At 40.5% G+C, this 23,558-nt stretch overlaps 1 protein-coding gene and 1 long non-coding RNA gene across 2 annotated transcripts; one reads left to right on the forward strand and one right to left on the reverse strand.

Annotated features, from left to right (window-relative positions):
- Window positions 1-3,358: 3,358 nt before the first annotated feature.
- LOC131226682 (uncharacterized) lies at window positions 3,359-4,964 on the reverse strand. The gene is made up of 3 exons (XR_009161982.1): window positions 3,673-4,964; window positions 3,530-3,572; window positions 3,359-3,428 (listed from the first exon to the last, which is right to left on the reverse strand). It is a non-coding gene; the product is annotated as an uncharacterized LOC131226682 (long non-coding RNA).
- An 8,076-nt stretch (window positions 4,965-13,040) lies between these two features.
- On the forward strand, window positions 13,041-20,759 carry LOC131228137 (large ribosomal subunit protein eL30-like). Its single transcript, XM_058223968.1, has 4 exons — window positions 13,041-13,167; window positions 13,843-13,953; window positions 17,376-17,444; window positions 20,427-20,759. Exons 1-4 carry the CDS (start codon window positions 13,041-13,043, stop codon window positions 20,552-20,554), a joined length of 435 nt encoding a protein of 144 aa, XP_058079951.1. The 3' UTR covers window positions 20,555-20,759.
- Window positions 20,760-23,558: the final 2,799 nt, after the last annotated feature.

The raw sequence follows: 23,558 nt of genomic DNA on the forward strand, positions 1-23,558 counted from the left end.
ATTGAAAGAATCTAAAAGATGTGAAGGCTCACAAATCCAACTGAAACACATTTTGGGAAACTAAGTATCCTCATAAAGAACAAAAATATAAGAAAAGAAATGCCAGTTTTTGTCATAGATGTCTTAGATATGATTTAAGAAAAGAATAATGAAATAAAAAAGGTAAGATTAAAATGTAATGTTCAAACGCATTTAAGAAAAGATGATGAGAACCACAACAGTTCCAGGGGAACTAGTGCGCTTCTTGCACTGAAAACAGGGGAACCTCGTCCTTTTTTTTCCCAGCATAAATACAACAAAGGAGTGATAAACTTCTTGCTATTTTTCAGTTTACAGGAAAATGTTCTCTGCTGAGGTCCACGAATGTTTCCCCTCTCGCTCTCCAATGTAAGGCTAGCCCAGCTTGATACAGAAACCCCTAGCAAGCATCTATTTTTATTATGATTCATAAACAGCCCATACAATAAATACAATTAGATGAACCTAGCTTGAGGTACATAGTAGGCAGAACATGACAGGTAATGGCACACTATGCTAACGCTCAAGCCCAAAAATCATATTGGTCTACTCAATAGATGGGCCACACTTGTATGAGAAAAAATGGACCATTGGAAAAAATGACCAATGGTCCATATTCAATGTTCATGTCATGCACGGCCTATCTAATTAGTCAACCAGCCTAATGTTTGTGTTAGCTTGATAGTGTTACTTACCAGATGAATGCCCATGTCTATAACACATATCCTAAATTGGCATGTGTGCTACAAACAACCCATATCTACCACACACGAGCAAGTCCACTTAGAATTCCTCGTACCATCAACTTTTGATATTTTGTAAATAATGACTGGCCAAGGAGTTAACTGCAGAGACAGGAAATAAAAAAGAAATAATAAGACATTTAACCTTATTTTAGAGAAAATTTATGGCTCCATCAAAAGAAATATAACAAAATAGTGTTGATATATCTATGAAAATATCTAACTCGAGAAAGGAAAAGGAAATTTGGGAGCAAAGTGAAGCTTTTGCATTGTTCATGTTGCCTATAGTGTAATGAATGGAAGGAGAGGAAAGCTCAATGGAAGAGTGATGCAGCCCATTGACATCCATGGACTGTCTTGTAGATCCATGCTAGTTCAGGGGTCCCTCCTGATCATCTCCTCCTTTCCGCTCCCCTAAGCTGCATGCCCAATTTATAGCTTGGTAGTTTCTTCAACAAAATTCAAGCTACCTTGCAAAATAAATAACATTATATCAGTTGGGATGCAAGACAATGCATGGCGCAGAGGGCTCGACAAAGGATAAAATCATGGTATCATGGTGGATATCCTTCAGTAGACAAGTACCATCAGAACCAAAGTCAGATATTGCTCAAAAAGAGCCCTCCTCTCATAAAGTCAAGTATTATATAGATATCTTAAATTATTATTCATCTTTCATGCATCACTATGGCTGAAAAATGTAACAAATTGTGAAGAAGAAAGGATAATGATGTCGGCCAAGCATGAACGCTCTGTTAGCAAACAATAAAAACCATGCATGTATTTGAATTGATGTTGATCAAGGTCCACATGCCAAATTGACGAACTTTTTCAATTTAATTGTGCATTAGATGTCCACCAACCAGCCAATTAGGAGGTCAGTTCTGTATAGTTTTTGGTTTATCACCCATCAAAAGTAGGGCCTACAATTTGGATAGTTTGATTTGAGTTATACATGCATAAGAACCATCACACTCGTACTATAGCATGAACATTTTTTTTTTCACAAAACAAACCTAATTGACAAATAGCATCCACATTTTGAAGCATAGTTCTAAAACTCACCAACTTCAATTGAAACTCGGCCAAGTCAACTTGACTTGGCAAGATATTGAACGGGTCGACAGGAACTCAGTTCTAGATGTGGCTTGGTTCCAACTCAGAGAGACTCATTGAGTCAATCTGCTGACTCAAATGACTCAACGAGACTCATGGTGACTCAAACTGAGTCATTCACCTTGAAAAACGATTATTTAAAAAAAAAAATCAAATGACTGGCCACTTGACCTCCCTTAACCACATCCTAATCAGTTCTACTTGTTTGTTTTCCTATATTAAATTATATTCAATATGCTAAATGTCAGTATTTTACATATTTACTACCAAATCTGTCCTGCTTTTGGGCTTCTCAAGTTAGTTGATCTGACAGGATCCGGTTTGTCCTGAATCGGCCTGGGCTTGGGAATTCTAGTCTTTGGTGAGATTGGAGAAGGGCTCAATTGTTCGAGTGTTGGGGACCGATCGAAGGTATCACATTCATCAATCACTGATTTAAATATTCAATTTGATGTGCTCCTTTGGTAGGCTCTTCCTAATCGGTCACCCGAGTCTAATGGATTGGGGATCCGGGAATCCGGGTCCCATGACTAGTCATAGACCATCGGGGAGCTATGCATGAACTTTGCTTAAGTTCGAGCTCCTAGGTTTAGAGTTATGCCAAATTCCTCTACTCCATGGACTCGTGCGTGCGCATGCACGTGCAGACACTATGCTAAATCAAAAGATTTGCCAGATAACACCTGAGGACATACGATACCCGAGTATTGAAGAGCCAAGGTGTTACAATTATTCTATTCTAATGCAAGTCTAGAAAAGCTAGTGGGTAAGAAACACTTCATGTTCACACCATGGTGTATCATAATGATATCAGTGGCCATAACGGCCACCACCATCACTGTTATGATACAGGCCATAATGTCCATTATGACCTTTTTTTGTTATAGAAAAAAGAACCTATATCGTCCTCATAATAGACCATTATGGGGATGTTATAAGTCATTTTTCCATAACGGCCATTATGACCAATACGACCCCATAACGTGTAACAGTTGCCACCATTACCATTATGTAACAGCTGTTATAGCACACTATGGCTCACACAAATATTTAGGGCACATGTGTCTATGTGTATGCATGCAATACAAAAATAAAGAGTGAAACAGCTTTTCACTCCTAGAAACTTCAGCTATAAACAAAACACCGCCTCAATCTATAGTTCACATCACTGAGCCATTTCTTGCAACAACCATTACCAATTTCACAATTCCTGAGTGTAAGGCAATGGTGTTATAACTGCTAATTGAGCTTCTAGAGAACATTACATAGGTTGACACATTCCTATGAACATACCCCAGTTATTTGGCTACTGTGGAGATAATACATAAATAAAGTAGCAATAGAATTGAAAATATTAGCCAGTGCATAGAAATTTTACATTCGAAGGGGTTAAGAAGTGCTTCTTACAGATGTACTTTTGCGGAGGAGAAATAGAAGGGCCCTCACATGTGTTGGTGTGGCATTTGTTTATGAGACCCTTTCCATTCATCAGAAAAAAGATTTTACATCAATCCCGTGATCCTGCCTTCTGAATGATTTCTGGAGAAATTGCTAGTCGAGAGATACACAACCATAGCATTAGGCGAAGAATCATAAGAGAATATAAAAAGCAACAGACTAAAAAAAAAAAAAAAAACACATGTACTCCTTACAGTTAACAAAGCACAATCTCGATCTTGCAGAATTCTGTCATTCCTGTTGCAAGTAATTGAAAAGATTTCAGTATTCATGAATGCATTTCATTGGAAAAAAAGGAGTAATCACATTGCTTGTTGAAAACAGATAAACCTATCACCTTTTTTCTTCATTCTCAAGGACTTATCCCCGAATATCTTTCAAGGACTACTCAAATCACTGAAAGAAGACAAACCTAAAAGAGTAAAGCATTCCATTAGAACAGATCTTACACATTTTCAACAATCCAGGATTTAAAGAGGGGCAGACAAGATAACCAAACAAGAATGTTGCAACAATGCAACATGAGCACAGATACATCTACCTGTTTCAGACATGTACAGCAGTGTTTTCTCAGGCAAGGAAACAAGAAAATGGACACAAGGTCCTCGAAAACCCACCATGCCGACATGTCTGTACAGGCGTATAATGACATTGCAAGTTCTTCTATTAGATATTACTTCATTTAGGGTCAGTTTGGAACCAAGAACATATATTCTAATAAAAACACAAGCTCATAGACACCTACCATTATCACCATGTACATGTGTATATTGTCTTTTTTGTGGAGGAAAGCATGATATTTCCTCATTACACTTTTTACAAAAAAGTTAAGAGACTTCTCTGCCATGGTAGTTAATAATGGGTGTCAATTAGAGTATGTTTTTATTAATATATATTCCCTCTTGATTCCAAACACCATATGCATAAGAAACAAGAAGATGTATTCGAATAGCTAAACCATGACCTAAACAAAAAGCATATAAATACTGCTAGATGTAAGAAGAAAATGGAGTGTCGACGTGTGACTGACATGGGTGTCGAACACTGCAAATTTCTAGAATATAAGTGCTTATTACATATACAAATATATAGGTTGTGAAAAATCAAAATAATCAAAATGAAAGGAAACCTCGAAAACTAGTGAAGTCTGGATAGATGATTGGTAGAAACCAAAAATCTAAAACTACAACACTGAAATTTGTTTCCCTATAACTAGTCAAGATCAGAGTTACCACTCTAAGCATTCGAAAAAAGATTTCGGAAGAAGAAACTACCAATGTTCTGCAAAAAAGATGGTCAGCTTTCCGCCAGGAGTAAAATGAGAAGAACAATATCTATGTCGCATAGAATCGACAGTTAACATTGTTCAAGACTCCATTTCTCGTTTAGAGAATGTGTTCTGCCTATCACATGCAGTCTCCAACGTCACTATCTTAATCATGTTCTTTCGCATCTCAACACTTTCTAGTAATAGAATTACTCTCTATTACTCAGACAGCTTCGAATGAGCACAAATTACCTAATTCCCACTTGATTAAAGCAGGATAATTGAAGAGATGCTCTTTAAATTAAGGGTTCTAGTTTATTGAAAATGTAAAAGAATGAGAACAAAGGAAATGCTCCGTACAAAATCAGATTGCGAGAAATAAAATCCAATTCTAGGTTTGAGAAGAGAATTTGCGAATGGTTTCTGTTGTTTTCAATATTACATGTCAAACATCAATTGATAGGGATACCAAATGAAGAATAAGTTGTCTTTACCGAGAATATAATAAGATTGATATGGGCATTATCAGAAATACAAAAACAACGACAACAAAGGCAATAAATTCTACCAGACTAGGTATGCAAAAACAAAAATCACAAATCACAATTCTAGAAATATGAAAATCCAACTGCCTACAAAAAAAAAAAAAAGTTAAAAAAAAAAAAAAAATCCCAAATGAATGTTCTTTTAAACAATCATTCTTTCCTAAAAGAATGAAAAAAACAAGACCATGAATTCAATTGAATTCAGGTCACAAGCTCACAATACACAAGAAGTATGAAAAAAACAAGACGATGAATTCAACTGAATCAGGTCACAATACACGACCATTTCACAATTTGGGAGGACAAGTAAGACAGGTTCTATTCTTTTCAACAATTCGTCTGAACTGGAATTGAAAAAAAAAAAGCTGTAAAGTTTGCAAAGAAAATAACCATTGGTTCACATTCAACTACACTTGTGGCATACCTGATAAGAAGACTGGCCTGATTTTCAGTTCAATGACCAGCCGCCTTGTTCAGCCTCCACAAGTGTAGCACGTTGGCACGTGTGCTGCAAGGCCCCTTCGCCATCTCATTTGTACAAGTCCCACTCCCATTCTTCGATGAAATGATGGCGTTTAAATGTTCTGTTTGCCAAACACATCAGTTAACCATAGAAAGCAATCCAGGAACGATACAATGCATCTACCAAAAATGGAAGTAGTTGACAATGCTCAGACAGAATTTTCTGGCACATGTAAGTGGGACCCATAGTTCCTTCAAAGTTACTTCATTTTAGGGTATGTATAATCATGGTAAGTGTATAATTGAATGATAGCATCCTTCAATGTATGATCGCTACGCATGGAATCTGGCCTATCCAAGTACCCGAAGAAGGAAGTGTCCATAAAAGGACAATCTGCCTGCCTGTTTGGATTGGTGGAATCCAAAAAATAACTGAAGACAAGAAATAATTTTCTTCTGAAGTGACATTTAGGGCCAGGCCCACCGGATGGTTAGATTGTCCTGATTTTTTGTCAGCCTAATCAGCATGGTGGGATGCAATTGTTGGACGGGCTGGATGATGTCATACTCATACCTCACTTCACCACTCTTTTGTTTAAATGAAAGATGAAGTATTTGGGCCATTGTAGCCCCCAAAAAGCACTTTCCAGTACTCAAAGTTAGCCAAGGCAGCATATGGTAAAATCATGTTAGTAAGGAGCCTTGCGGTAAAAATCCCCAGATTATAAAGCAAAGAAGCATTCACTTCTGGTAGAGAGTTGGGTGAGAAATGGAACTTACAATGGGAGGAAGAGGTAGGAAGGAGAGTATTGATGCATCTTGTCTTCAACTCCAAGAGACGTCCACGCCCTTCACCTCCTCTCAGGAATGGCCATCCAATATCGGTATGTGGGAGGTGTGCTATCTTGTGCGAATCCCCACATTTCTCCTTCTTGCATCACTTCTCTAAATGGGGACAAACTTGGATTTGTTGATGTTGGAGATTCGTTAGAAGTTGCAATCTGGATGGCAAACATGCCAATTTATGACAATAGCTAATCTCCAAACGTTGAAGCAAGGGCAGGTTTCCTCCAATCAAGCTCGTTAGGCTTCGACAATCAAAAATGGTAAGATGTTGAAGAGAGCTCAAGCCTTGTAGTCTCAAGGACGTTAGACCATTGCACCCCTCAATCCACAGAGAACGGAGAGAGGCGAGGTTTTGCAATTCCATTGCCAATAATAGCAGCTCATAGCAGTAAGAAATGAGAAATTTACGACTGTGGACCCCACCTTTTATCCAGCGGTTTTTTGGAAGCAATACAAACTTAGAATACGCAGTTGGACCTCCTCGTACGGAGTCGGAATTTGAGGATGAAAATACCCCTCCTCATGACGGAAACGACTCTTCCTCTCCATTTCCTTTCTTTGCTTTTCCTCTCCCTTTCTGCTGCCGCTTTCCCTGCCGTTGCCTTCACCCCCATTTCCCCACTGCATTTCCCGTAGAAAGACCCAAAAAAACACCCTTTTTATTGGCCCTTTATCAGCATTTCATCTTTTCTTCTTGAAATGGTGGGTCCAGCGAAGAAAGCACACAAGACAGGTATATATATATATATATATATATATATATATATATATATATATATATATATATATATATATATATATATAATTTTATTATTATTACACACGGACAGACACACACCGCACAAACTCACGCTGCACACACACCGCGCACACTCACGCTGGTGGAATTTCACCACCTATGGCACTCGAACTCCTGACCGGGAGTTGAAACTACTGAGAGGTTACCACCCGAGCAAGAGTAAGGACCCCACCTTTTATATGGAAACGGATTGGCTACTCCCCCTACCACCAACCAATGGCTGGTGGTCGGTGCTCTGTGGGCCCCATAATAATGTATGTTTTTCATCCATTCCGTCCATCTATTTTTCTAGATCAATTTATAGTAATAAACAAAAAATGAGATATATATCAGTCTCAAGGGGACCACATTACAGGAAACAATGTTAAATGAACTTCGACCATTAAAAACTTTTTGGGGCCATAAAAGTATTGGATCAAGTTGGTCTTTGTTTTTTTCCCTTCATCTGGATATTTATGACCTAATCAACATATTGGATGTCAAACAAACAGTACAGTGGGCCTAGGAGGACTTAAACGATGGATTTCCAATCACTATTGTTTTCTTGTGGTGTGGTCCACCTGAGATTTATATCCCTCTCATTTTTGGGATTAAAACCTAAAATGATATTTAAAAATGGATGAACGGAATGGATGAAATACATACATCATGGTGGGTCCCATAGAGCACCGACCACCAGCTCCGGGGCTGGTGTCAGGGGGAGTAGCCAATCCGTTTCCCTTTTATATTTTAAACTCAGTTGGGCCCACATTGAATTTACTATTCATGCTGTCCATCCGTTAACGGAAAATTTTAAGGGGTTGAGCCCCATATTGAAGCAGATCAAAAGATCAAATGCATCATACCACGGGAAACAGTGGGCATAATGATTTCCACCGCCGAAACCATAGTCGGCCCAACAGTGATGTTTATTTGTTATCAAACCTATTCATAAGATCATACATATATGGATTAATAGAAAACACAATTATAAGCTTGATCCAAAACTTCTGTGGCCCCTAAGAAACGATCACCATTAGAAGTTCAATTCAAAATTTCATGTGGTGTGGTCAATTTTAATATTCCATTTCAACATTGGATATGTTTAAAATTTTCAGCTCCAGCCACGAAATTATTTGTTAAGTTTGCCCCACTGATTTTCATGTTTGCCCCGTTGATTTTCAAAAATCTCCCGCTGATTTTTCTGTTTGCCCGGCTGATTTTCTAGTTTGCCCCGCTAATTTTTCAATTTGCCCTGCTGATCTTCTAGTTTGCCCCGCTGAGCTTCTAGTTTGCCCCGCTGATCTTCTAGTCTCAACTAATGGCTAGAGTAGAATTTGCATTCTCATGATTGGGGTCCTGTAAAAATTAAAGGTGGATGTCTCTACCTCAACTATTCCTTTGGTGTAGCTCAACTGAATTAAAAGTTGACCTTATGTTTTGGATCTAGTCCTAAAATGACATTGCACATCTGATGGTTGGAGTGGATCTTACATGTATAATACAGTGGACTATATAAAAATTTAAGGTCAACTTTTTCTCCCACCGTTAAATTTCTTCCCATTAAAAAAATTAAGGTCAGCCTTTTATCCTACCATTAAACTTCTTCCCGTTTCAAGAGAAAAGGTGTGTGTTGCCCGGAGTGGATTAGGTGTAACCTATCCTCACATAGGACTGTGCATCCCTGACCCAGGGGCCTACGTTGATAAATGGTATATCTTTGCCCTACATCCATATTTTTAGCTCGTAATAGGACATGATTCGAAAAATGAAGTTGATACAAATCTCAAGTGGACCACACCATGGAAATAGTAATAATGGGCCATTAAAAACTTTTTGTGGGCCAAAAGTTTTGGATCATGCTGAATTTTTTTATTTTTTTATTATTATTTTAATTTACCTTTAAGAAGGTCTTTGTGACCTTATTAATAAGTTGGGTGGCAAGAAAAAAAAATGACAGTGGACCCTAGGAAAATTTTAATGGTAAGAGTTCAGTATCCATTATTTTGTACGGTGTAGACTACTTGAGATTTATAATTCCCTTTTATTTATTTATTTATTTATTAATGTTCTAAAATGAGCTGAAAAAAAAAATATAATGGTAACGAACTGTGTTGCATGAAGAAGGGCTGCACTTAACATTAGATTTTTAATATTTTGAGTGGAGGAGTTTCATTCAGTTAACATCTGGGAAAAGATATAAAAGTCCGTTCAATATCAAAACTAAATAAACCTATATTATCATTGCATTTGGGAACACCCTCGTTTCTCATACAAGTTATATCTCTCAAATTAGATAGCATCCCTTTCTGCATTCACAATGTCCATTGGTTTTGACGGCTTATTCTAGGGCATGGTTAAAAAACGAACTAGATACAAATTTCACGTAGACCCCACGAAACAATGTTTATTGAAAGTCCACCATTAAAAACTTTCTTATGACCACCTAATGTTTATTGACCATCTAACCTGCTGATAAAGTCACACTGACCTAGATGAAAAAAATAAAATAAAATCTGCTTGATACAAAACTTTTTTGGCCTGCAAATAGTTTTTGATGGTCAATAACCACTGTTTCCTGTGGTGTGGTCCGAATGAAATTGGTATCTAACTCGTTTTTATAACCATGCCCTAAAATAAGCTGGAAAAACTGATGGACCGCGTGGATATACAATGCACGCATCAACGTGGGCTCTACGGTCAGGGTCAAACCCACATCACTGGCAGGTCGCAGCCAAGTCGCGCACTGCTCCATCTCAGGTCTTACATGTTCCGTACAGAACATGTACGGCCGTCTAGGCTGGTCCAACTAGCAAAAAATGGGTCCATCCAGCTCAATTTGAGTTTGGTCTTGGCGTAGTAAGGCTGGCCCAGTCCATCCTGTTTGGGTAAGCTTAGACCCAGGTCCAAACCATGAATCCGGCCCAGAACAGGATGAGCCAGTTCTCGGCGCGAGGGTGGGATCAGGTTGGGTAACCCGTCTAACCGGGTGAGCCTGACCTAGCTTTAGGCTAGGCATGGACCTATGAGTTTTGCCCATGGGTCGAGCTTGGGCTTCGCACGCAGGGCCAGATCTATTTTTGGGTCGGGGCTTAGCCCTAGGTCATTTTAGCCCGACTGACTTGACTTTGTGCTTAACCTTATAAATATGCCATTTTGATTCTTAGACAGTTATCTATCTTTACACATGTGCAGTTGACTTGATAAATGAATAGATTAGAAAAGTCCAGAGGGAGATTGGGATTTTATCAATTTTCAGGCTGAGTCAGCTTTGATTGGGTCATGCCTGGGCTTGGACCTGCTATGTCAGGCATCTGGGGTCAGACTGGACCTAGCCTCCCCGTCCTAATTGCCAGCCCCCATTTGGGCTTCAACAGCATTTGTAACACTATTTACACTGAAGGCCCATATGCAAGGCCTCCAGCTCAGCTTTCCATCAGAGGAAGTGAACTGCGTGACAACATCAAGTTCTTTGCGGCCCACCATGATTTATGGTTATATCCACACCATCCATTCACTTTGTGAGATTATTTTAGGCATGAGTCCAATAAGAGAGATTGGAAGCTTAAGTTGACCACACCATATAAAAGTAGTGAAAAGTGAACAGTCTACCGTTAAAAACTTGTGGGTCGAGCTGATATCCATGTGACCTACCTTACGAACAGGTTGGATGGCAAATAGATGGATGAGGATTGACTGGTGACTTAGTACTTAGATGGACTTCAGGATGATGTATGTGTTTCATTCATGTACTCACGATGATATGTGTGCCATCCATCCACGTTTTCATATCATGATGTATGAACTTGAAAAAGAGGTAGATCCAAATACTGAGCTTCATAAGCCATAAAAGTATTTATGTTTTCAGATCAGGAGGTATGAACCCAAAAATGAGATATATCAAACTATCAAGCAAACGACATCATGTAAAATCTGCGTTGATTAAATTCCTACCATTAAAAACTTTTAAGGTTATAAAAGTTTTGAATCAAGTTGATGTTTGTTTTTTTCACTTTCATCCGTGTCGGGTTAGATGTCAAATAAACATTATAGCCTTATGAGGTTTTTAATTCATTGTCTGTCTTAAAATGTCCAAAAAAATATATGGATGGCATGGATAAAACACATATCACTAGTCTCCTTGCTAGTGTTAACATCACTGGCTGGACCGCCTCTCAATTAAACAAAATGGTGGGCCCTAAAAGGTTTCAACAGTGGATGTCATTGTCCCCTTTGCTTTCTAGGGTGTTTTCCACTTGAGCTTTGGATCTGCATTATGTCCAAAAATGCTATCGCCAAGTGGATGGACGGTTTGGATAGAAAACATACATCATGGTGGGGCTAGAGAACTTGGTGATGTCTACACAGCACAGAGGTCCCCCATCGGACTGTTCATTCTCCCGTTGGACCCCGACTTCAGCTGAAGCACAGTACGAGCCGTACATCCCTCCACATGACGGACGTATGGAAATTCTAGCGGGAAAAGAGCATTTTGAAATCCTCATTCCTCTCTCCCTCTCTCTCTCTCTCTACCACTGAGGGTACAATCCCATGGTGAGGAGAAAGCATTTCTCCCATGAGATAATTTTAGGCATGAGTCCAACAAGAGAGATTGGAAGCTCAAGTGAACCACACGATAGGAAAGTAGTGAAAATTGAACAATCTATCATTGAAAACTTACTGAGGATACAGAAGCGTGGACCGAGTTGATATTCATGTTCTCTTTGGCCTAGGTCCACGTGACTTTTGGGGTAGAAAAGTATTCATGTTTTCATAGGCCATTAAAATATTCATGTTTTAATATTACGGGCTGTGAACCCAAAAAATGAGATAGATCTAAATATCAAGTGGAACAATATCATATAAAATCGTGTTGATTAAATTCCCACTATTAAAAACTTGTAAGGCCATGAAAGTTTTGAACCAAGCTGATATTTGTTTTTTCTTTTCATTCGTGTCTTTGTGACCAAATTAAGGAAATGGATGTCAAATAAACATTAAAGCATAGGAGGTTTTTGATGGTGAAGGTTGAGTCACCGCCGGTCTCAAAATTACTTAAAAAAAATAGATGAATGGCATGGATAGAGCAGGTACATGGTGGTGGGCCAACGGAGCACATATCACTGGCCACCTTGCTTGTGTCAGCGTCACTAGCCGGACCGCGTCTCAAAAAAACAACATGGTGGGCCCTAAGAAGGTTTCAACAGTAGATGTCATCCTCTCCATTGCTTTCTGAGATGTGGTCCACTTGAGCTTCAGATCTGCATTATTTTTCGGCTCATGTCCAAAAATGCTATAGCCAAATGGATGGATGGTCTGGATAGAAAACATAAATCATGGTGAGGCCAGAGAACTTGGTGATGTCAACCCACCACGGAGGTCCCCCATCGGACCGTTCATTCCCCCGTTGGACCTCAACCTCAGCTGAAGCACACGTGCGAGCCGCGTCTCAGCTGAAGCACACGCGTGTCGGACATGTAAGCTATTTATAGGATGATCTAGTGCCAAAAACACTAGCGTGACTTGTCCAGGCATAGGTTTGGTTGACTTTTATGTTCATAAGATCCACCATGTCCATCAGGTGTACCAACCCATGTTTGGAGTTGTGTGCAAAAATCAAGCTGATTCAAACTCATGTGGGCAATACAGTCCGCACCACATGGAACGGTCGGGACAGGGATGGTCACCATTAAAACCTTCTACATTATGTGTGAGGTTCATCGTGGTGTTTACATGCCATCCAATTCATTCATCTGCGATGTCCCACCAGGATGAAGGGAGGCCCCAAAATCAGGATTACGGTAACTATGGCGAAGCTTGCCATCAACTGCGCTGGACACATGAAACTAGGGCGTCTCATCCAGAGTCAAGACAAGTCTCGTTTCCCCAACCCAGTCATCCTAGCAAGAGACTGGGCCAGATTCGATCAGCCTTGTTTGCAAACTTCAATTTAACTGATCAAATTACTGATTTTATGATGTATTAAAAAACGGCTACGTAATGGCTGTTAACGTAATGGTATTGGTGGGAACTGTTACACCTTATGGGGTTGTAACGGCAAGAATATAGCCCATAATGGCTTTTATGAGGCTGATACATTTTTTTTAATTGGCCATAATGGCTGTTATGGCCCATATAGTAACGGTAATTATTGTTCGCAATACCCTGGTCGTCATTGATCAAGGTCCAAACTATCTTTTGAACATATCAGTTAACCATACAAACTGACCATGATACATTCTTGACATGGTGCATTTTGAATTTGATACTATCAACCTTTGTATGATATTGAATTCGGTAAAAGTTATTTGGGGCCGAATGCATTGAGGTTGCATTCTGATACCATGCATTTGTAATGTAATGTATTGAAGATACTATTGAACATAGGCCTTTAATTCTTATATTAGCACCCAGAACATATGTTCTGGTACTATCCATTTGATAATTATTATACATTTTGATACTTATGTGTCTCAATGCATACGCTTCTATGGCGTCACTGGCTGAATTTAGCAATTTGAACTGTTGAAGACTAATTTGGCATGTAGCAGAAATGTTGTTTGTTTAATTGGCATCTGAATGATAAATGATTATTATTATTATTATTTGTTTCTATAGGAAAGTTGATCATCATTGCGAACAACTGCTCTCCACTTAGGAAATCTGAGATCGAGTACTATGCGATGTTGGCGAAGGTTGGAGTTCACCACTTTAATGGGAGTGAGTACTTTCCTTGATCCTTCAATTGGGTTCTTTCCATGCATTATCTTATCTTTAGCTATTTTTAATTTTGAGGAATTTGAAAAAATGTACAGGATACTCATTTTTTTTTAAAATTTAAATTTGGTGCCTATGATCCAGTGATCCAGACCATTTGTCTGTTGGGATCACTGGGGATGGTTGATTCTACAAAATCTCCCAGATTGGAAGATCCTAGCCACAATCATGGGCCATTTTGTAGTAGAATACAGACTATTGCCACACTTATCTCCTTTACTGTCCATTTGTTGCCAGAATTCGAAAGGTTAGGATTGTTGCACTAAGTAGATTTTGGGACAATGGTCCATCCATGGTTGTTGAGGGTCAAATATTGCATATTAGACCCCAGTTATTACTTGGATCTACAAGCAGAATTCCGTTTAATGGCTGATTTAATCATGTTTGTGTTGCAGGGCATGTTTACAAGCCTGGACTAGGAAAAGGTACTAAAAGTATGGATTTAACGGCCTGAAATCACCAAGGCAAGCGACGGACCCCAGGAGACGAAGATCGACGGATGTGCATGCCAGGGATTCCAGAAAATCAAGAAATTGGAGCTTAAGTGGCCCGAAAAGTGTCCAGAATGCAAAATCATAGGGTTCCTACCATCTGATCAGTTCGAAACTCCATACGTGGCCTGAGGACCATAAATTAATCGTACACGTCGAATTTCATCTGTTCAGTGCCTCTAGAAGTGGCACAACTGTCAGATCAGCCCATAAACAGTTGATTCTGCACCCACTTGAGATCTGGATATGCTTCAAGTTTTTCTCAACCTATTATATGAGGTGAAAAAGCTGATGGACGGAACGGAATTCTCATTAATATCTCTGTGGAGCCCCACCTGTGATGAATGTGCACAACATCAATGGCAATCAGCCGTGCACCGGACGGTCAGCCCGGTCAAAGACGGGCTGACCCGTCTTCTTCTCTCGCAGCAACAGCGGACGGACAGCGTCCGTCCATTTTTCAGCAGTGGGCCCCACTCGCTCTCCAGATGGCAAATCTGGACCATTCATCATATTCCCAGGGTCCATGTTACCATGGCCTAGGTGGAAAAAATTCGAGATTCATCAGAGATCGATTTTCGATCGTTCAAACGGAAGACGGACGGCTGGTTTAAAGTTCAATGGGCCGCGATCAACCCAATCCAAAACCGCCCATCTCAAAACGGTTTTTCGAGCTGAGACCAGTGGACGGACTGGATTTCACCACTGATGCAGATCATGGGCCCACCGATCTTCCCAGCGAAGGATCGTGTGTAGACTCTGCGTCCACAAAAACCGGCCGCAGTGGGCCACTGAGCGATCAAGGGGATGACCGGATTGATGATCTGATCCGTCCAGAGGATGCCAAGGGGGGTCCTGATCCCGTTCATGAAGCCAAATCAGAAATCTGGGCCATCATTCCGCCACAATTCCGAGCCGACGCAAGTCGGTTTTTAAGTGTTGCTGCACCAAAACAGGGACGTGCGTTCCTGGCTGCGGAAGGACTGTTTCCGCAACCTATTTCTGGTGGGACTCCACAGCACTAGGAGGAAGCTTTTCATCTTTAAAAAGGAAGGAAAAAACGAGAAGAGGGGGCTGGGCTTTCTGCTAGACGTGGCTGGAGAGAGAGAGCACGGGAACAGGGGAGTTCTTTTTTTTGGCTGCTGGACGTGGCTGGAGAGAGAGTTGCTGGTAGCGTGTGGAGGATTGGAAAGGGCGGCTGGAACGTGAGAGAGCTTGGCTTGGGTAAACGAGAAGACTGGAAGAGGAAAGGGAAGTTTTTGCCTTATTTTCTTTTTCTTTTTCTTATTTTTCTGGGCTGTTATTCTCCTCTTTCCTTATGAACCCTAAGGATTTTAGCCTAATCATGGTTGGCTAAACCTCTTAGCTAGGGCTAAGAGGTGAAGCCTGTAGCGAGATGGGAGACTACTTTATGCTTTTAATGTGAATGCATGAACTGAATTTGTTCTTTGATGATTATGAAAGGACTGTTTTTAGTCTTTAATGGTCTGTTGTGACTGAAATTACAATGGGTCTGCAATGGCTTTGAATATTTCCTTTTTTTCCTTTTTTTTTTTATGTTATGAAGTCAGGAAGCCCTGTTGTTCATCATTGTTCCATGGGCATGGTCGAATGGCGGTATCCTTCCTAACTTTTATGCATTGATGATTGGTTGGTAATTAGTTTAATTCTGTTGTTTGCTCTGTCTCCTGGGCATGGTTTGATGATAGAATCCATTCTGATTCATATACCTTTCATCTCTTGAAAATCAAATCAAGTAAGTTCAGTTTGAATTCCATAATCCTTGATGCAGGCATAAGATCTCCCTGATCTCTACAAGTGGATCCTCTGAATCCCTAGTTTCCTTCCTCTGAATTCCTTAAAGTTTTAGATAATTATTCCACAATTATTTCTTAAATTCTATTTGGTTTAGATCACATCTTAGTCTAGTTCTAGTTCTACTTGGTTTCAGATAACGTACAGGTATCAGTCCCTGTGGATTCGACCTCGGTCTTACCGAGTTTATTACTACATCACAACCCTATGCTTGGGGAGTGAACAATGGTCATGCGCACTGGAACAGTATTCGGGATCATTGAACCATGGGCCCTTGTACAAATTGGGAACTTCAGTCTTGCACATATCCCTCTGGGCAATGATCATCTATTTCTTCTAATTTTCAGTATGTTCTTGTAATGTGGTTGGTCACTTTGCACGATATGTTCTGTTCAGTTCTTTCCTCAATTCCTGTTTTTAAGATTTTGTCTGGGGTTCAAGAAAACTTTGGAGTCCTTCATTTTTACACTAGGGCTGCAACTTGGGTTCGGGTCAACCAGAACCCTATTGACTCGACCCAAGTTCAGATTCCGTTGGGTCATGTTATCAGGGCCCTCAGATTGGTTTAGTGTTGGGAAGCACGTACCCGATACGAAATCTGGTTGGATTCAAGTTAAGCAAATTCAGGGCAGCTTGGTAATAATCACATGTTTTAGGTCGGTTGGTCGGGTTAGGGTTAAGTATATAGGAATTCAGATTGGGCAGCCGTGTAGAACTTGGGTTGGGTTGGGTGGGGTTGCCGGTTGGGCTTGGGTTGACCTTCAACCCAACCTAACATGCCCCAGTTGCACCCGTATTTTAAATGTTGCATTGGATGAGAAGTAGCATAATCGGTGCTCTACATGTGTGCCTTGTAGTAATGCAGCCACCGAGGCTTCATCATCCAGTGGCTTTGCAAAATGTTTTCCCTACACGCCTATGTCCTTTTGGATTACATGGTGAGTTCATACACAATATTGCATTGGGAAATGAGAAAGATAACACATGATGTGTATAACATTCAGTTATTCCTGCCCCAGAGCTTGAATTTTGGTCTGCGTTCTTCTCTTTGTTTATCAGATAATGTGGATTTGGGCACTGCTTGCGGCAAATATTTCCGGGTGTGCTGCCTCAGCATCATCGATCCGGGTAATGATAATCCTGTTGTTAATATCAAGATTATGTTTGGCCACAGGATCTTCAGTGATTTTGATTTTCAGATAATCAGGAATCAGTGTGTGGGTTCCCAGTCAGTGTTTTAAATAGCAGTAGCGTGATGCGTAGCACTCAGCCCTCTATAGCGTGTAGTGTAAGCTACACGATACTTCTATTTTTTAATTTAAAAATATGACAAATATAATAAATATTGGAAAAAAGGAAAAGAAAAATATAAAAATGCCTAAAAGATGATTCATTTGATCAATTATAAGCATGTTCAAATGATTTATTAGTTATCATTTATCAAAAGCCAATCCACATATATAAGCCAAATCAAATAATTATCACATCAACAATTTTCTAAGCAAACCACTTTAATTAATAATGTCTAATTGAAACCATAAGTCACAATTATGAAAAGAAATAAAAATCACATAGGTTAAAAGTATCAAGCACAATACAAGTATCACTTTCCTCAAATTAGATACAAAAAAAACATGAAAAAAGTAATAAAAAAAATACATTGTATGTTACGCTACGTATGCTATGCACTATGTAGCTGTAGCGTATGCTACGACCCCTGTAGTGTACGCTACAGGGGATTTATGCTATTTAGGATGCTACGTAGTGCTACAGCCACGCTACGCTATGTATCGTATGCTACCGCTATGCTACGGGCGCCATTTGAAACACTGGTTCCACTTCATGTCAATTTTGCTGGTCGGCCCGGCAGGGAGAGTGCTGCAAGAGTGGAAAAGTTCAAAGTTTCTTGATTTTGGCACCTTTCTCCCCAAAGATGACAAGCAAAACCCAATGTGGCAAGAGCTCGCTGTATTTCGATTATCTGAAAAAAATCAAGGTGTTTGGAGATCCTGTATCCCAATATAGCATCTCTCTTTTCTTTAAGGGATCATTTGGATGCTCACAACTTTTCAAGTTGTGAACAACTTTCTTGTTTAAATGCTGCCTGTTTGGATGTAAGTGGTAAATTACTTACTGGAAGTGTTTGGGTAACCTTTATAAAGTGTTTACAGGTAAGAAAGTGTCCATTTACACCAAATAGAGCTTAGAGGGTGGAATCGCTACAAAATTTTCTAATCACATAAAACACCTTGATAATACGATATGCCATTACGTTGAGCTCATCTAGATAAATCTCTGAGCCAATTCTTAGGTTACCAATCATCAGGTGGGGCCACAAAAGTGGGCCTACAGATTCACAATGCCAATCTGGCAGGGTGTGATGTGTGATACATGGGCATTTAGAAATTACTTAGCAATTGCACATGGCAAACAAGCAGCCAAATTATGGTAACCAGTATAGATGCATTATAAAACGAAAATTTAGCTTATTTGATTATCTGACTGTTGGATTAGTGGACAGTAGTTCTTGGATGATTAAAAGAGTGGGGAAATAAAAATTCAACATTCCTATTTCCACACAAGTGTCGACGAATCAGAGGTTAGGATCATTTGATCTTGGGAATCTAAGTTGGCAACTGTAGGCTGCTCAATCTAGTCAGTTTTATCTGAGTTAATATATGCCACATGTGCAATTTCTGAGTGCCTGTGTATCAAGCATCGTAAAGCTTCATGGGATCCACTGCAATGTTTGCATTAAATCCACTCTGTTCATCAGTTTTGCCAGCTCATGTTAGAATGAGATCCCAAAAAATGATGCAGATTGAAGACCCAAGTGGGCCACACCATTTCTTAACAGTAGGGAGGGAAACGCCAACCACTGAAACTTTACTGGGATTCATGATGATATTTTATATTTAATCTAACCCATTCATATGGTGATTCTTACCAAGATGAAGGGAAATAACTAAGATCAGGCTCCAGTGGTAGACTCGCGGGAGTTTCAACACCTGGTTGAGGGTTCGAGTACCCATAGGTGGTGAAATCCCACTACTTGAGTGTGTGGTGGTGTGTGTGCGTGTGTTCCAAAAAAAAAAAAACTAAGATCAGGCTCATCCCATACATCTGTAGGTCCCAATAACGTTTAAATGGTGGACATTCAATCCCCACTGTTTCTTGTGGTGTGGCTTGCCTGGTTTCCAGATCTGCCTCATTTTTGGGCTCACATCCTAAAATAATCTGGAAAAACTTGTGGATGGAGTGTGACATGGAGTTGGATGTCACACGTACATCACGGTGGGCCCCACAGCTTTGGGTTACATGGCCTGTGTGTAATAGGGGTTACATGCAACTCCCATCCGGACCCCTTCTTCGATGTCTCTTCTTTGTCACTGGAAGAGAGAAACTGAGGAGATTACACACCACTCCTGTCTAGACTTCTTCAATGGCTTCTCTCCATTGAGATGGGATGGGAGATCCATTGCTGCTGCAACTCTCCTTTATAGCCAATCTTTTAAAACATGATGGTCGTAGTGCCCGAATTCGTCACTCACTGGAAAGTGAAATCTCTTCTTTTTCAAATGTTTTCAAATGGGGCTTTTACAACTCACAGCTCACAACTCGCTGGTAAAATTTCCAATCCAAACACTACCTGCAAGTGAGTTAAACTCAAGTCTGTTTGCAACTACTGCAACTTACAGGAAATGACCCCTTGGGTAGAGAAATTAATACCTTTTGGCACCAGTTCTAATGGAAAATGTGTACAATATCTGAGCTGCTCATGTGCTGGCCTGTGGCCCAAAAATAGGTTAATTGGATGATTAGAACAAAATGAACGGTCATTGGTTTTGCTTACGATCATCACGGTACTTGTTTGATTTTGGTTTGTGGCCCATATGTGGTATATGGTGTGGACTGGGATGTATGGTTCTCACCCCTAAATCTCTGTGTGACGTTCAGATCTCATTCTCTAGTGTAGAGAAGCTATTTTTGTGGTTATGTCAGGCAAACAATGGTCTTATCAGGTTGCGTCCAAGTTCTGATTTGATGAAATCTTGTTAGCCATGAATAAGAGGAGCCATTTGTATTGATTCCTGCATGTCTTTGTTTCAGGTGACTCGGATATCATCAAAAGCTTGCCCGGGGAGCAGTCTTTTAGAGAGAGAGAGAGAGAGAGAATTTCTAATTTTAATGGCTGGTTTTACAGGGGTCTGTTTGTTATAGAGGCCCTTTCAGTATAATGTGAATTTTGTTGTTAGAAGTCACTCTAGAACGGTTTTTAGAGACTAAAACCTTTGAAACCATGTGGGGTGTGGGACTGCCCATTTGGTGGGTCCTACATGGACACAGCTTGGAGACCGCAACAGTTGGATGATACGCAGAATGTGTCACTGGCATTATTCAAACTGGTGGTGGAAAACTGAGTGGATTACTGAAAAATTCAGCAATGTGATAGTGGACCATTGATATTTTGACCTACTATTGGGACAGTCTGGGTTTAATGCAGGACGCGGATTGCATGCTGACACTGCTAGTAGCGCCGTGGCTCTTTGGGCCTCACCATGCTGTATGTCTTATCCATGCTGGCCATTCTTTTTTCTCGATCATTGTAGGGGATGAGTCAAAAAATGGGGGCATGGATTAGGTGCTACCCCTGGTCTTGTTATGGGCTCTGTGGGGTCTACCATGATATAAGGGCCTGTTTCGCCGGGCGAATCCCATGGGATTAGGAGGGATGGGATGGATTTTAAGGTAATGATGGTGGTGTCAGTGGATTGGTTTAAGACCCATGGGATTGCTATATCCCGGGACAAGTTCACTGGGTCTGTTTGGCACGCCCGTCATATCCCGGGATTTTACCTTCCAATCCGTCCAACCAAGGGATGGGATCAATTTTAAGGTAATGATGGTGATGTTAGTGGATTGTTTTAAGATCCATGGGATTGCTTATATCCCGGGACAAGTTCATCGGGTCTGTTTGGCACGTCATGTCATGTGTCATGTATATCCCGGGATATCGCAATCCCATCCCTCCTAATACCGTGGGATCGGTCTGGCCAAACAGGGCCCTAAGTGTTTTATCTGAGCCATCTATCCATTTTGAAAGATCATTTTAGGGCATGAGCCCAAAAGGGAGGTAGATCAAAGGCTTGAGTGGATCACAGGACAGGAAGCAGTGGTCACAATTACACTCACTGTTGAAACTTTCCTGGGGCTCACCGTGATTATTATTTTCCATCCAATCTGTTCATACGTCATGTGGACACATGACAGCTTGATGGAAAACTTCGGTGGCCCCCAAGAGGTTTTCAGTGGTAGGAATTCAATCCCCGCCTTTTCCCGTGTGGTCCACTTGAGCATTCAATATGCCTCATTTTATGGTTCATCATCTAAAATGATCCATCAAAATGGATGGATTCCATCGATAAAACACATACATTATGGTGGGTCCCACAGCCCTGACAGGACCGTCTGGTGGCTGGATCTTTAACTGTGGGGCCACCATGATTTATGTATCTTAATTCCATCCGTTTTGAAAGCTCATTTTAGGGCAAGATGGCAAAAATGAATATATTTAAATATCTGGTGTACCACTTCACAGAAATAGTGGTGACTGAATCTCCACCATTAAAAACTTCTTGGGGGCCACTGAAATCACAAAGACCTGGATGAGTGGCAGGCACGAATATCAGCTTGATCCGAAAGTTGTGGCTCATGAGAAGTTTTTAATGGTCAATCACCACTGTTTACTTTGGTATGGTTCAAATTGAGATTTGGATCTGCTTCATTTTTGGGATCATGCCTTAAAAGTGTTTAAAAATGGTTGGACGGCATAAATGTAAGGAACATATGTCACGGTGGGTCCCACAGTAAGGGATCCCACCCACCTTGGTGGACCCACAGAAGACGCCCTGTCTCCAAAATTGAGGTAGTTCCAAAATCAGCTGTACCGCACCACAGGAAACAGAACGTCCACCATTACAAACTTCTTCAGGGGCCACAAAAGTTTAGGATCGAGCTGATATTTGTGTTTTCCATTCATCCAGGTCGGTGAGTCCTCATCAACAGCAGCTGATAAACATTACAGTGGGCCCTAGGAAGTTTTTAAAGGTGGTGGTGTTTTCCTGTGTTGTGGTTCACTAGGGAATTAGATCTGGCTCATTTTTCGGACTATGCCCTAAAATAATGATCCAAAATGGATGGAGGGAGTAGATAAAACACAGGCATCATTGTGGGGCCCGCAGAGAAGTGTTCGGTCGCTACGTGATCTGTTGGACCTCAATGTGATCCCCTCATTAGCCAAACATCATCAATGGTGTAACAGAAGCTTATTTGATACTGTTGCAGATTGTGGCGGTTCATATCGATGCCTGCAAAATTGTACATGCTTGAGGCATTTAAAACCGTCCAAGCCCTGTGGTCCACTGTAGACATGAAATAGTGCCAGCATTGAATCTGAGTCGACTCGGACTGGGTCTTTAAACCACCAAATTTCTGTTTTCCTATGTGAAATCGGCCAGTTTTCAGATTGACCAGGATCACCTGAATTCTGTGGTTTTGGGGCTCAATGGTCTGAATCATCTAAGTAAATCGTAGTCTGTAGTGAGCCCCCTCTTGTTCAGTAGCGGGTCAGCTCTGTGGGCTTGCTTGGCTACTGAATCCATTCCTGCCAATTTCATGTTTTGTAGAATTTGGACCATTGACTGTCCATTAAATATCCACTAATCAGCCAGTTTGGTGATCCAATTAATATAAATTACAGTTTCAGAGCCATCTAAATCAGGGCCCACATTTTGTACGGTTTACTTTGAGTCTCATAGCATATGCAATTTGAGCAATTTCTAAATGGTTACCTATAAATCATCATATTCTGCCAGGTAAACATTAAGCAGCTCAGTCAACTAATGCATGTGTGGCACATGTGCGATATCCATACCATCCATCAGAATGATTCATGTCGGTCAAGTAGTTAGGTGGGCCGCGATTAATGGAACAAAACATCCTAAGTTCTCCCGAGGAGACCAATGCCACTGTGGGGCCCACTGTGATGTATATGTTCTATATCCACGCTGTCCATCCGTTTTTCCAGATCATTTTAGCATATGGGCTGAAAAATGAAGTAGATCCGAAGCTAAAGCGGACCACACCACACGAAAAAGTGGGATAATGATACCCACCGTTGAAACCTTTGTAGGGCCCACTGTAATGTTTATTTGACATCCAACCTGTTGATAGGGTCATACG

The sequence above is a fragment of the Magnolia sinica genome, chromosome 15 (genome assembly GCF_029962835.1).
Source record: "Magnolia sinica isolate HGM2019 chromosome 15, MsV1, whole genome shotgun sequence".
Taxonomy (NCBI): domain Eukaryota; kingdom Viridiplantae; phylum Streptophyta; class Magnoliopsida; order Magnoliales; family Magnoliaceae; genus Magnolia; species Magnolia sinica.

Bases quoted from the DNA above. Each gene is read 5' to 3' on its own strand.
- LOC131228137 (XM_058223968.1), top strand. From the start codon at position 13,041: ATGGCGAAGCTTGCCATCAACTGCGCTGGACACATGAAACTAGGGCGT. The intron at 13,954-17,375 runs GTGAGTACTTTC...TTTGTTTATCAG, and splicing joins AGTTCACCACTTTAATGGGA to ATAATGTGGATTTGGGCACT. The intron at 17,445-20,426 runs GTAATGATAATC...TCTTTGTTTCAG, and splicing joins CCTCAGCATCATCGATCCGG to GTGACTCGGATATCATCAAA.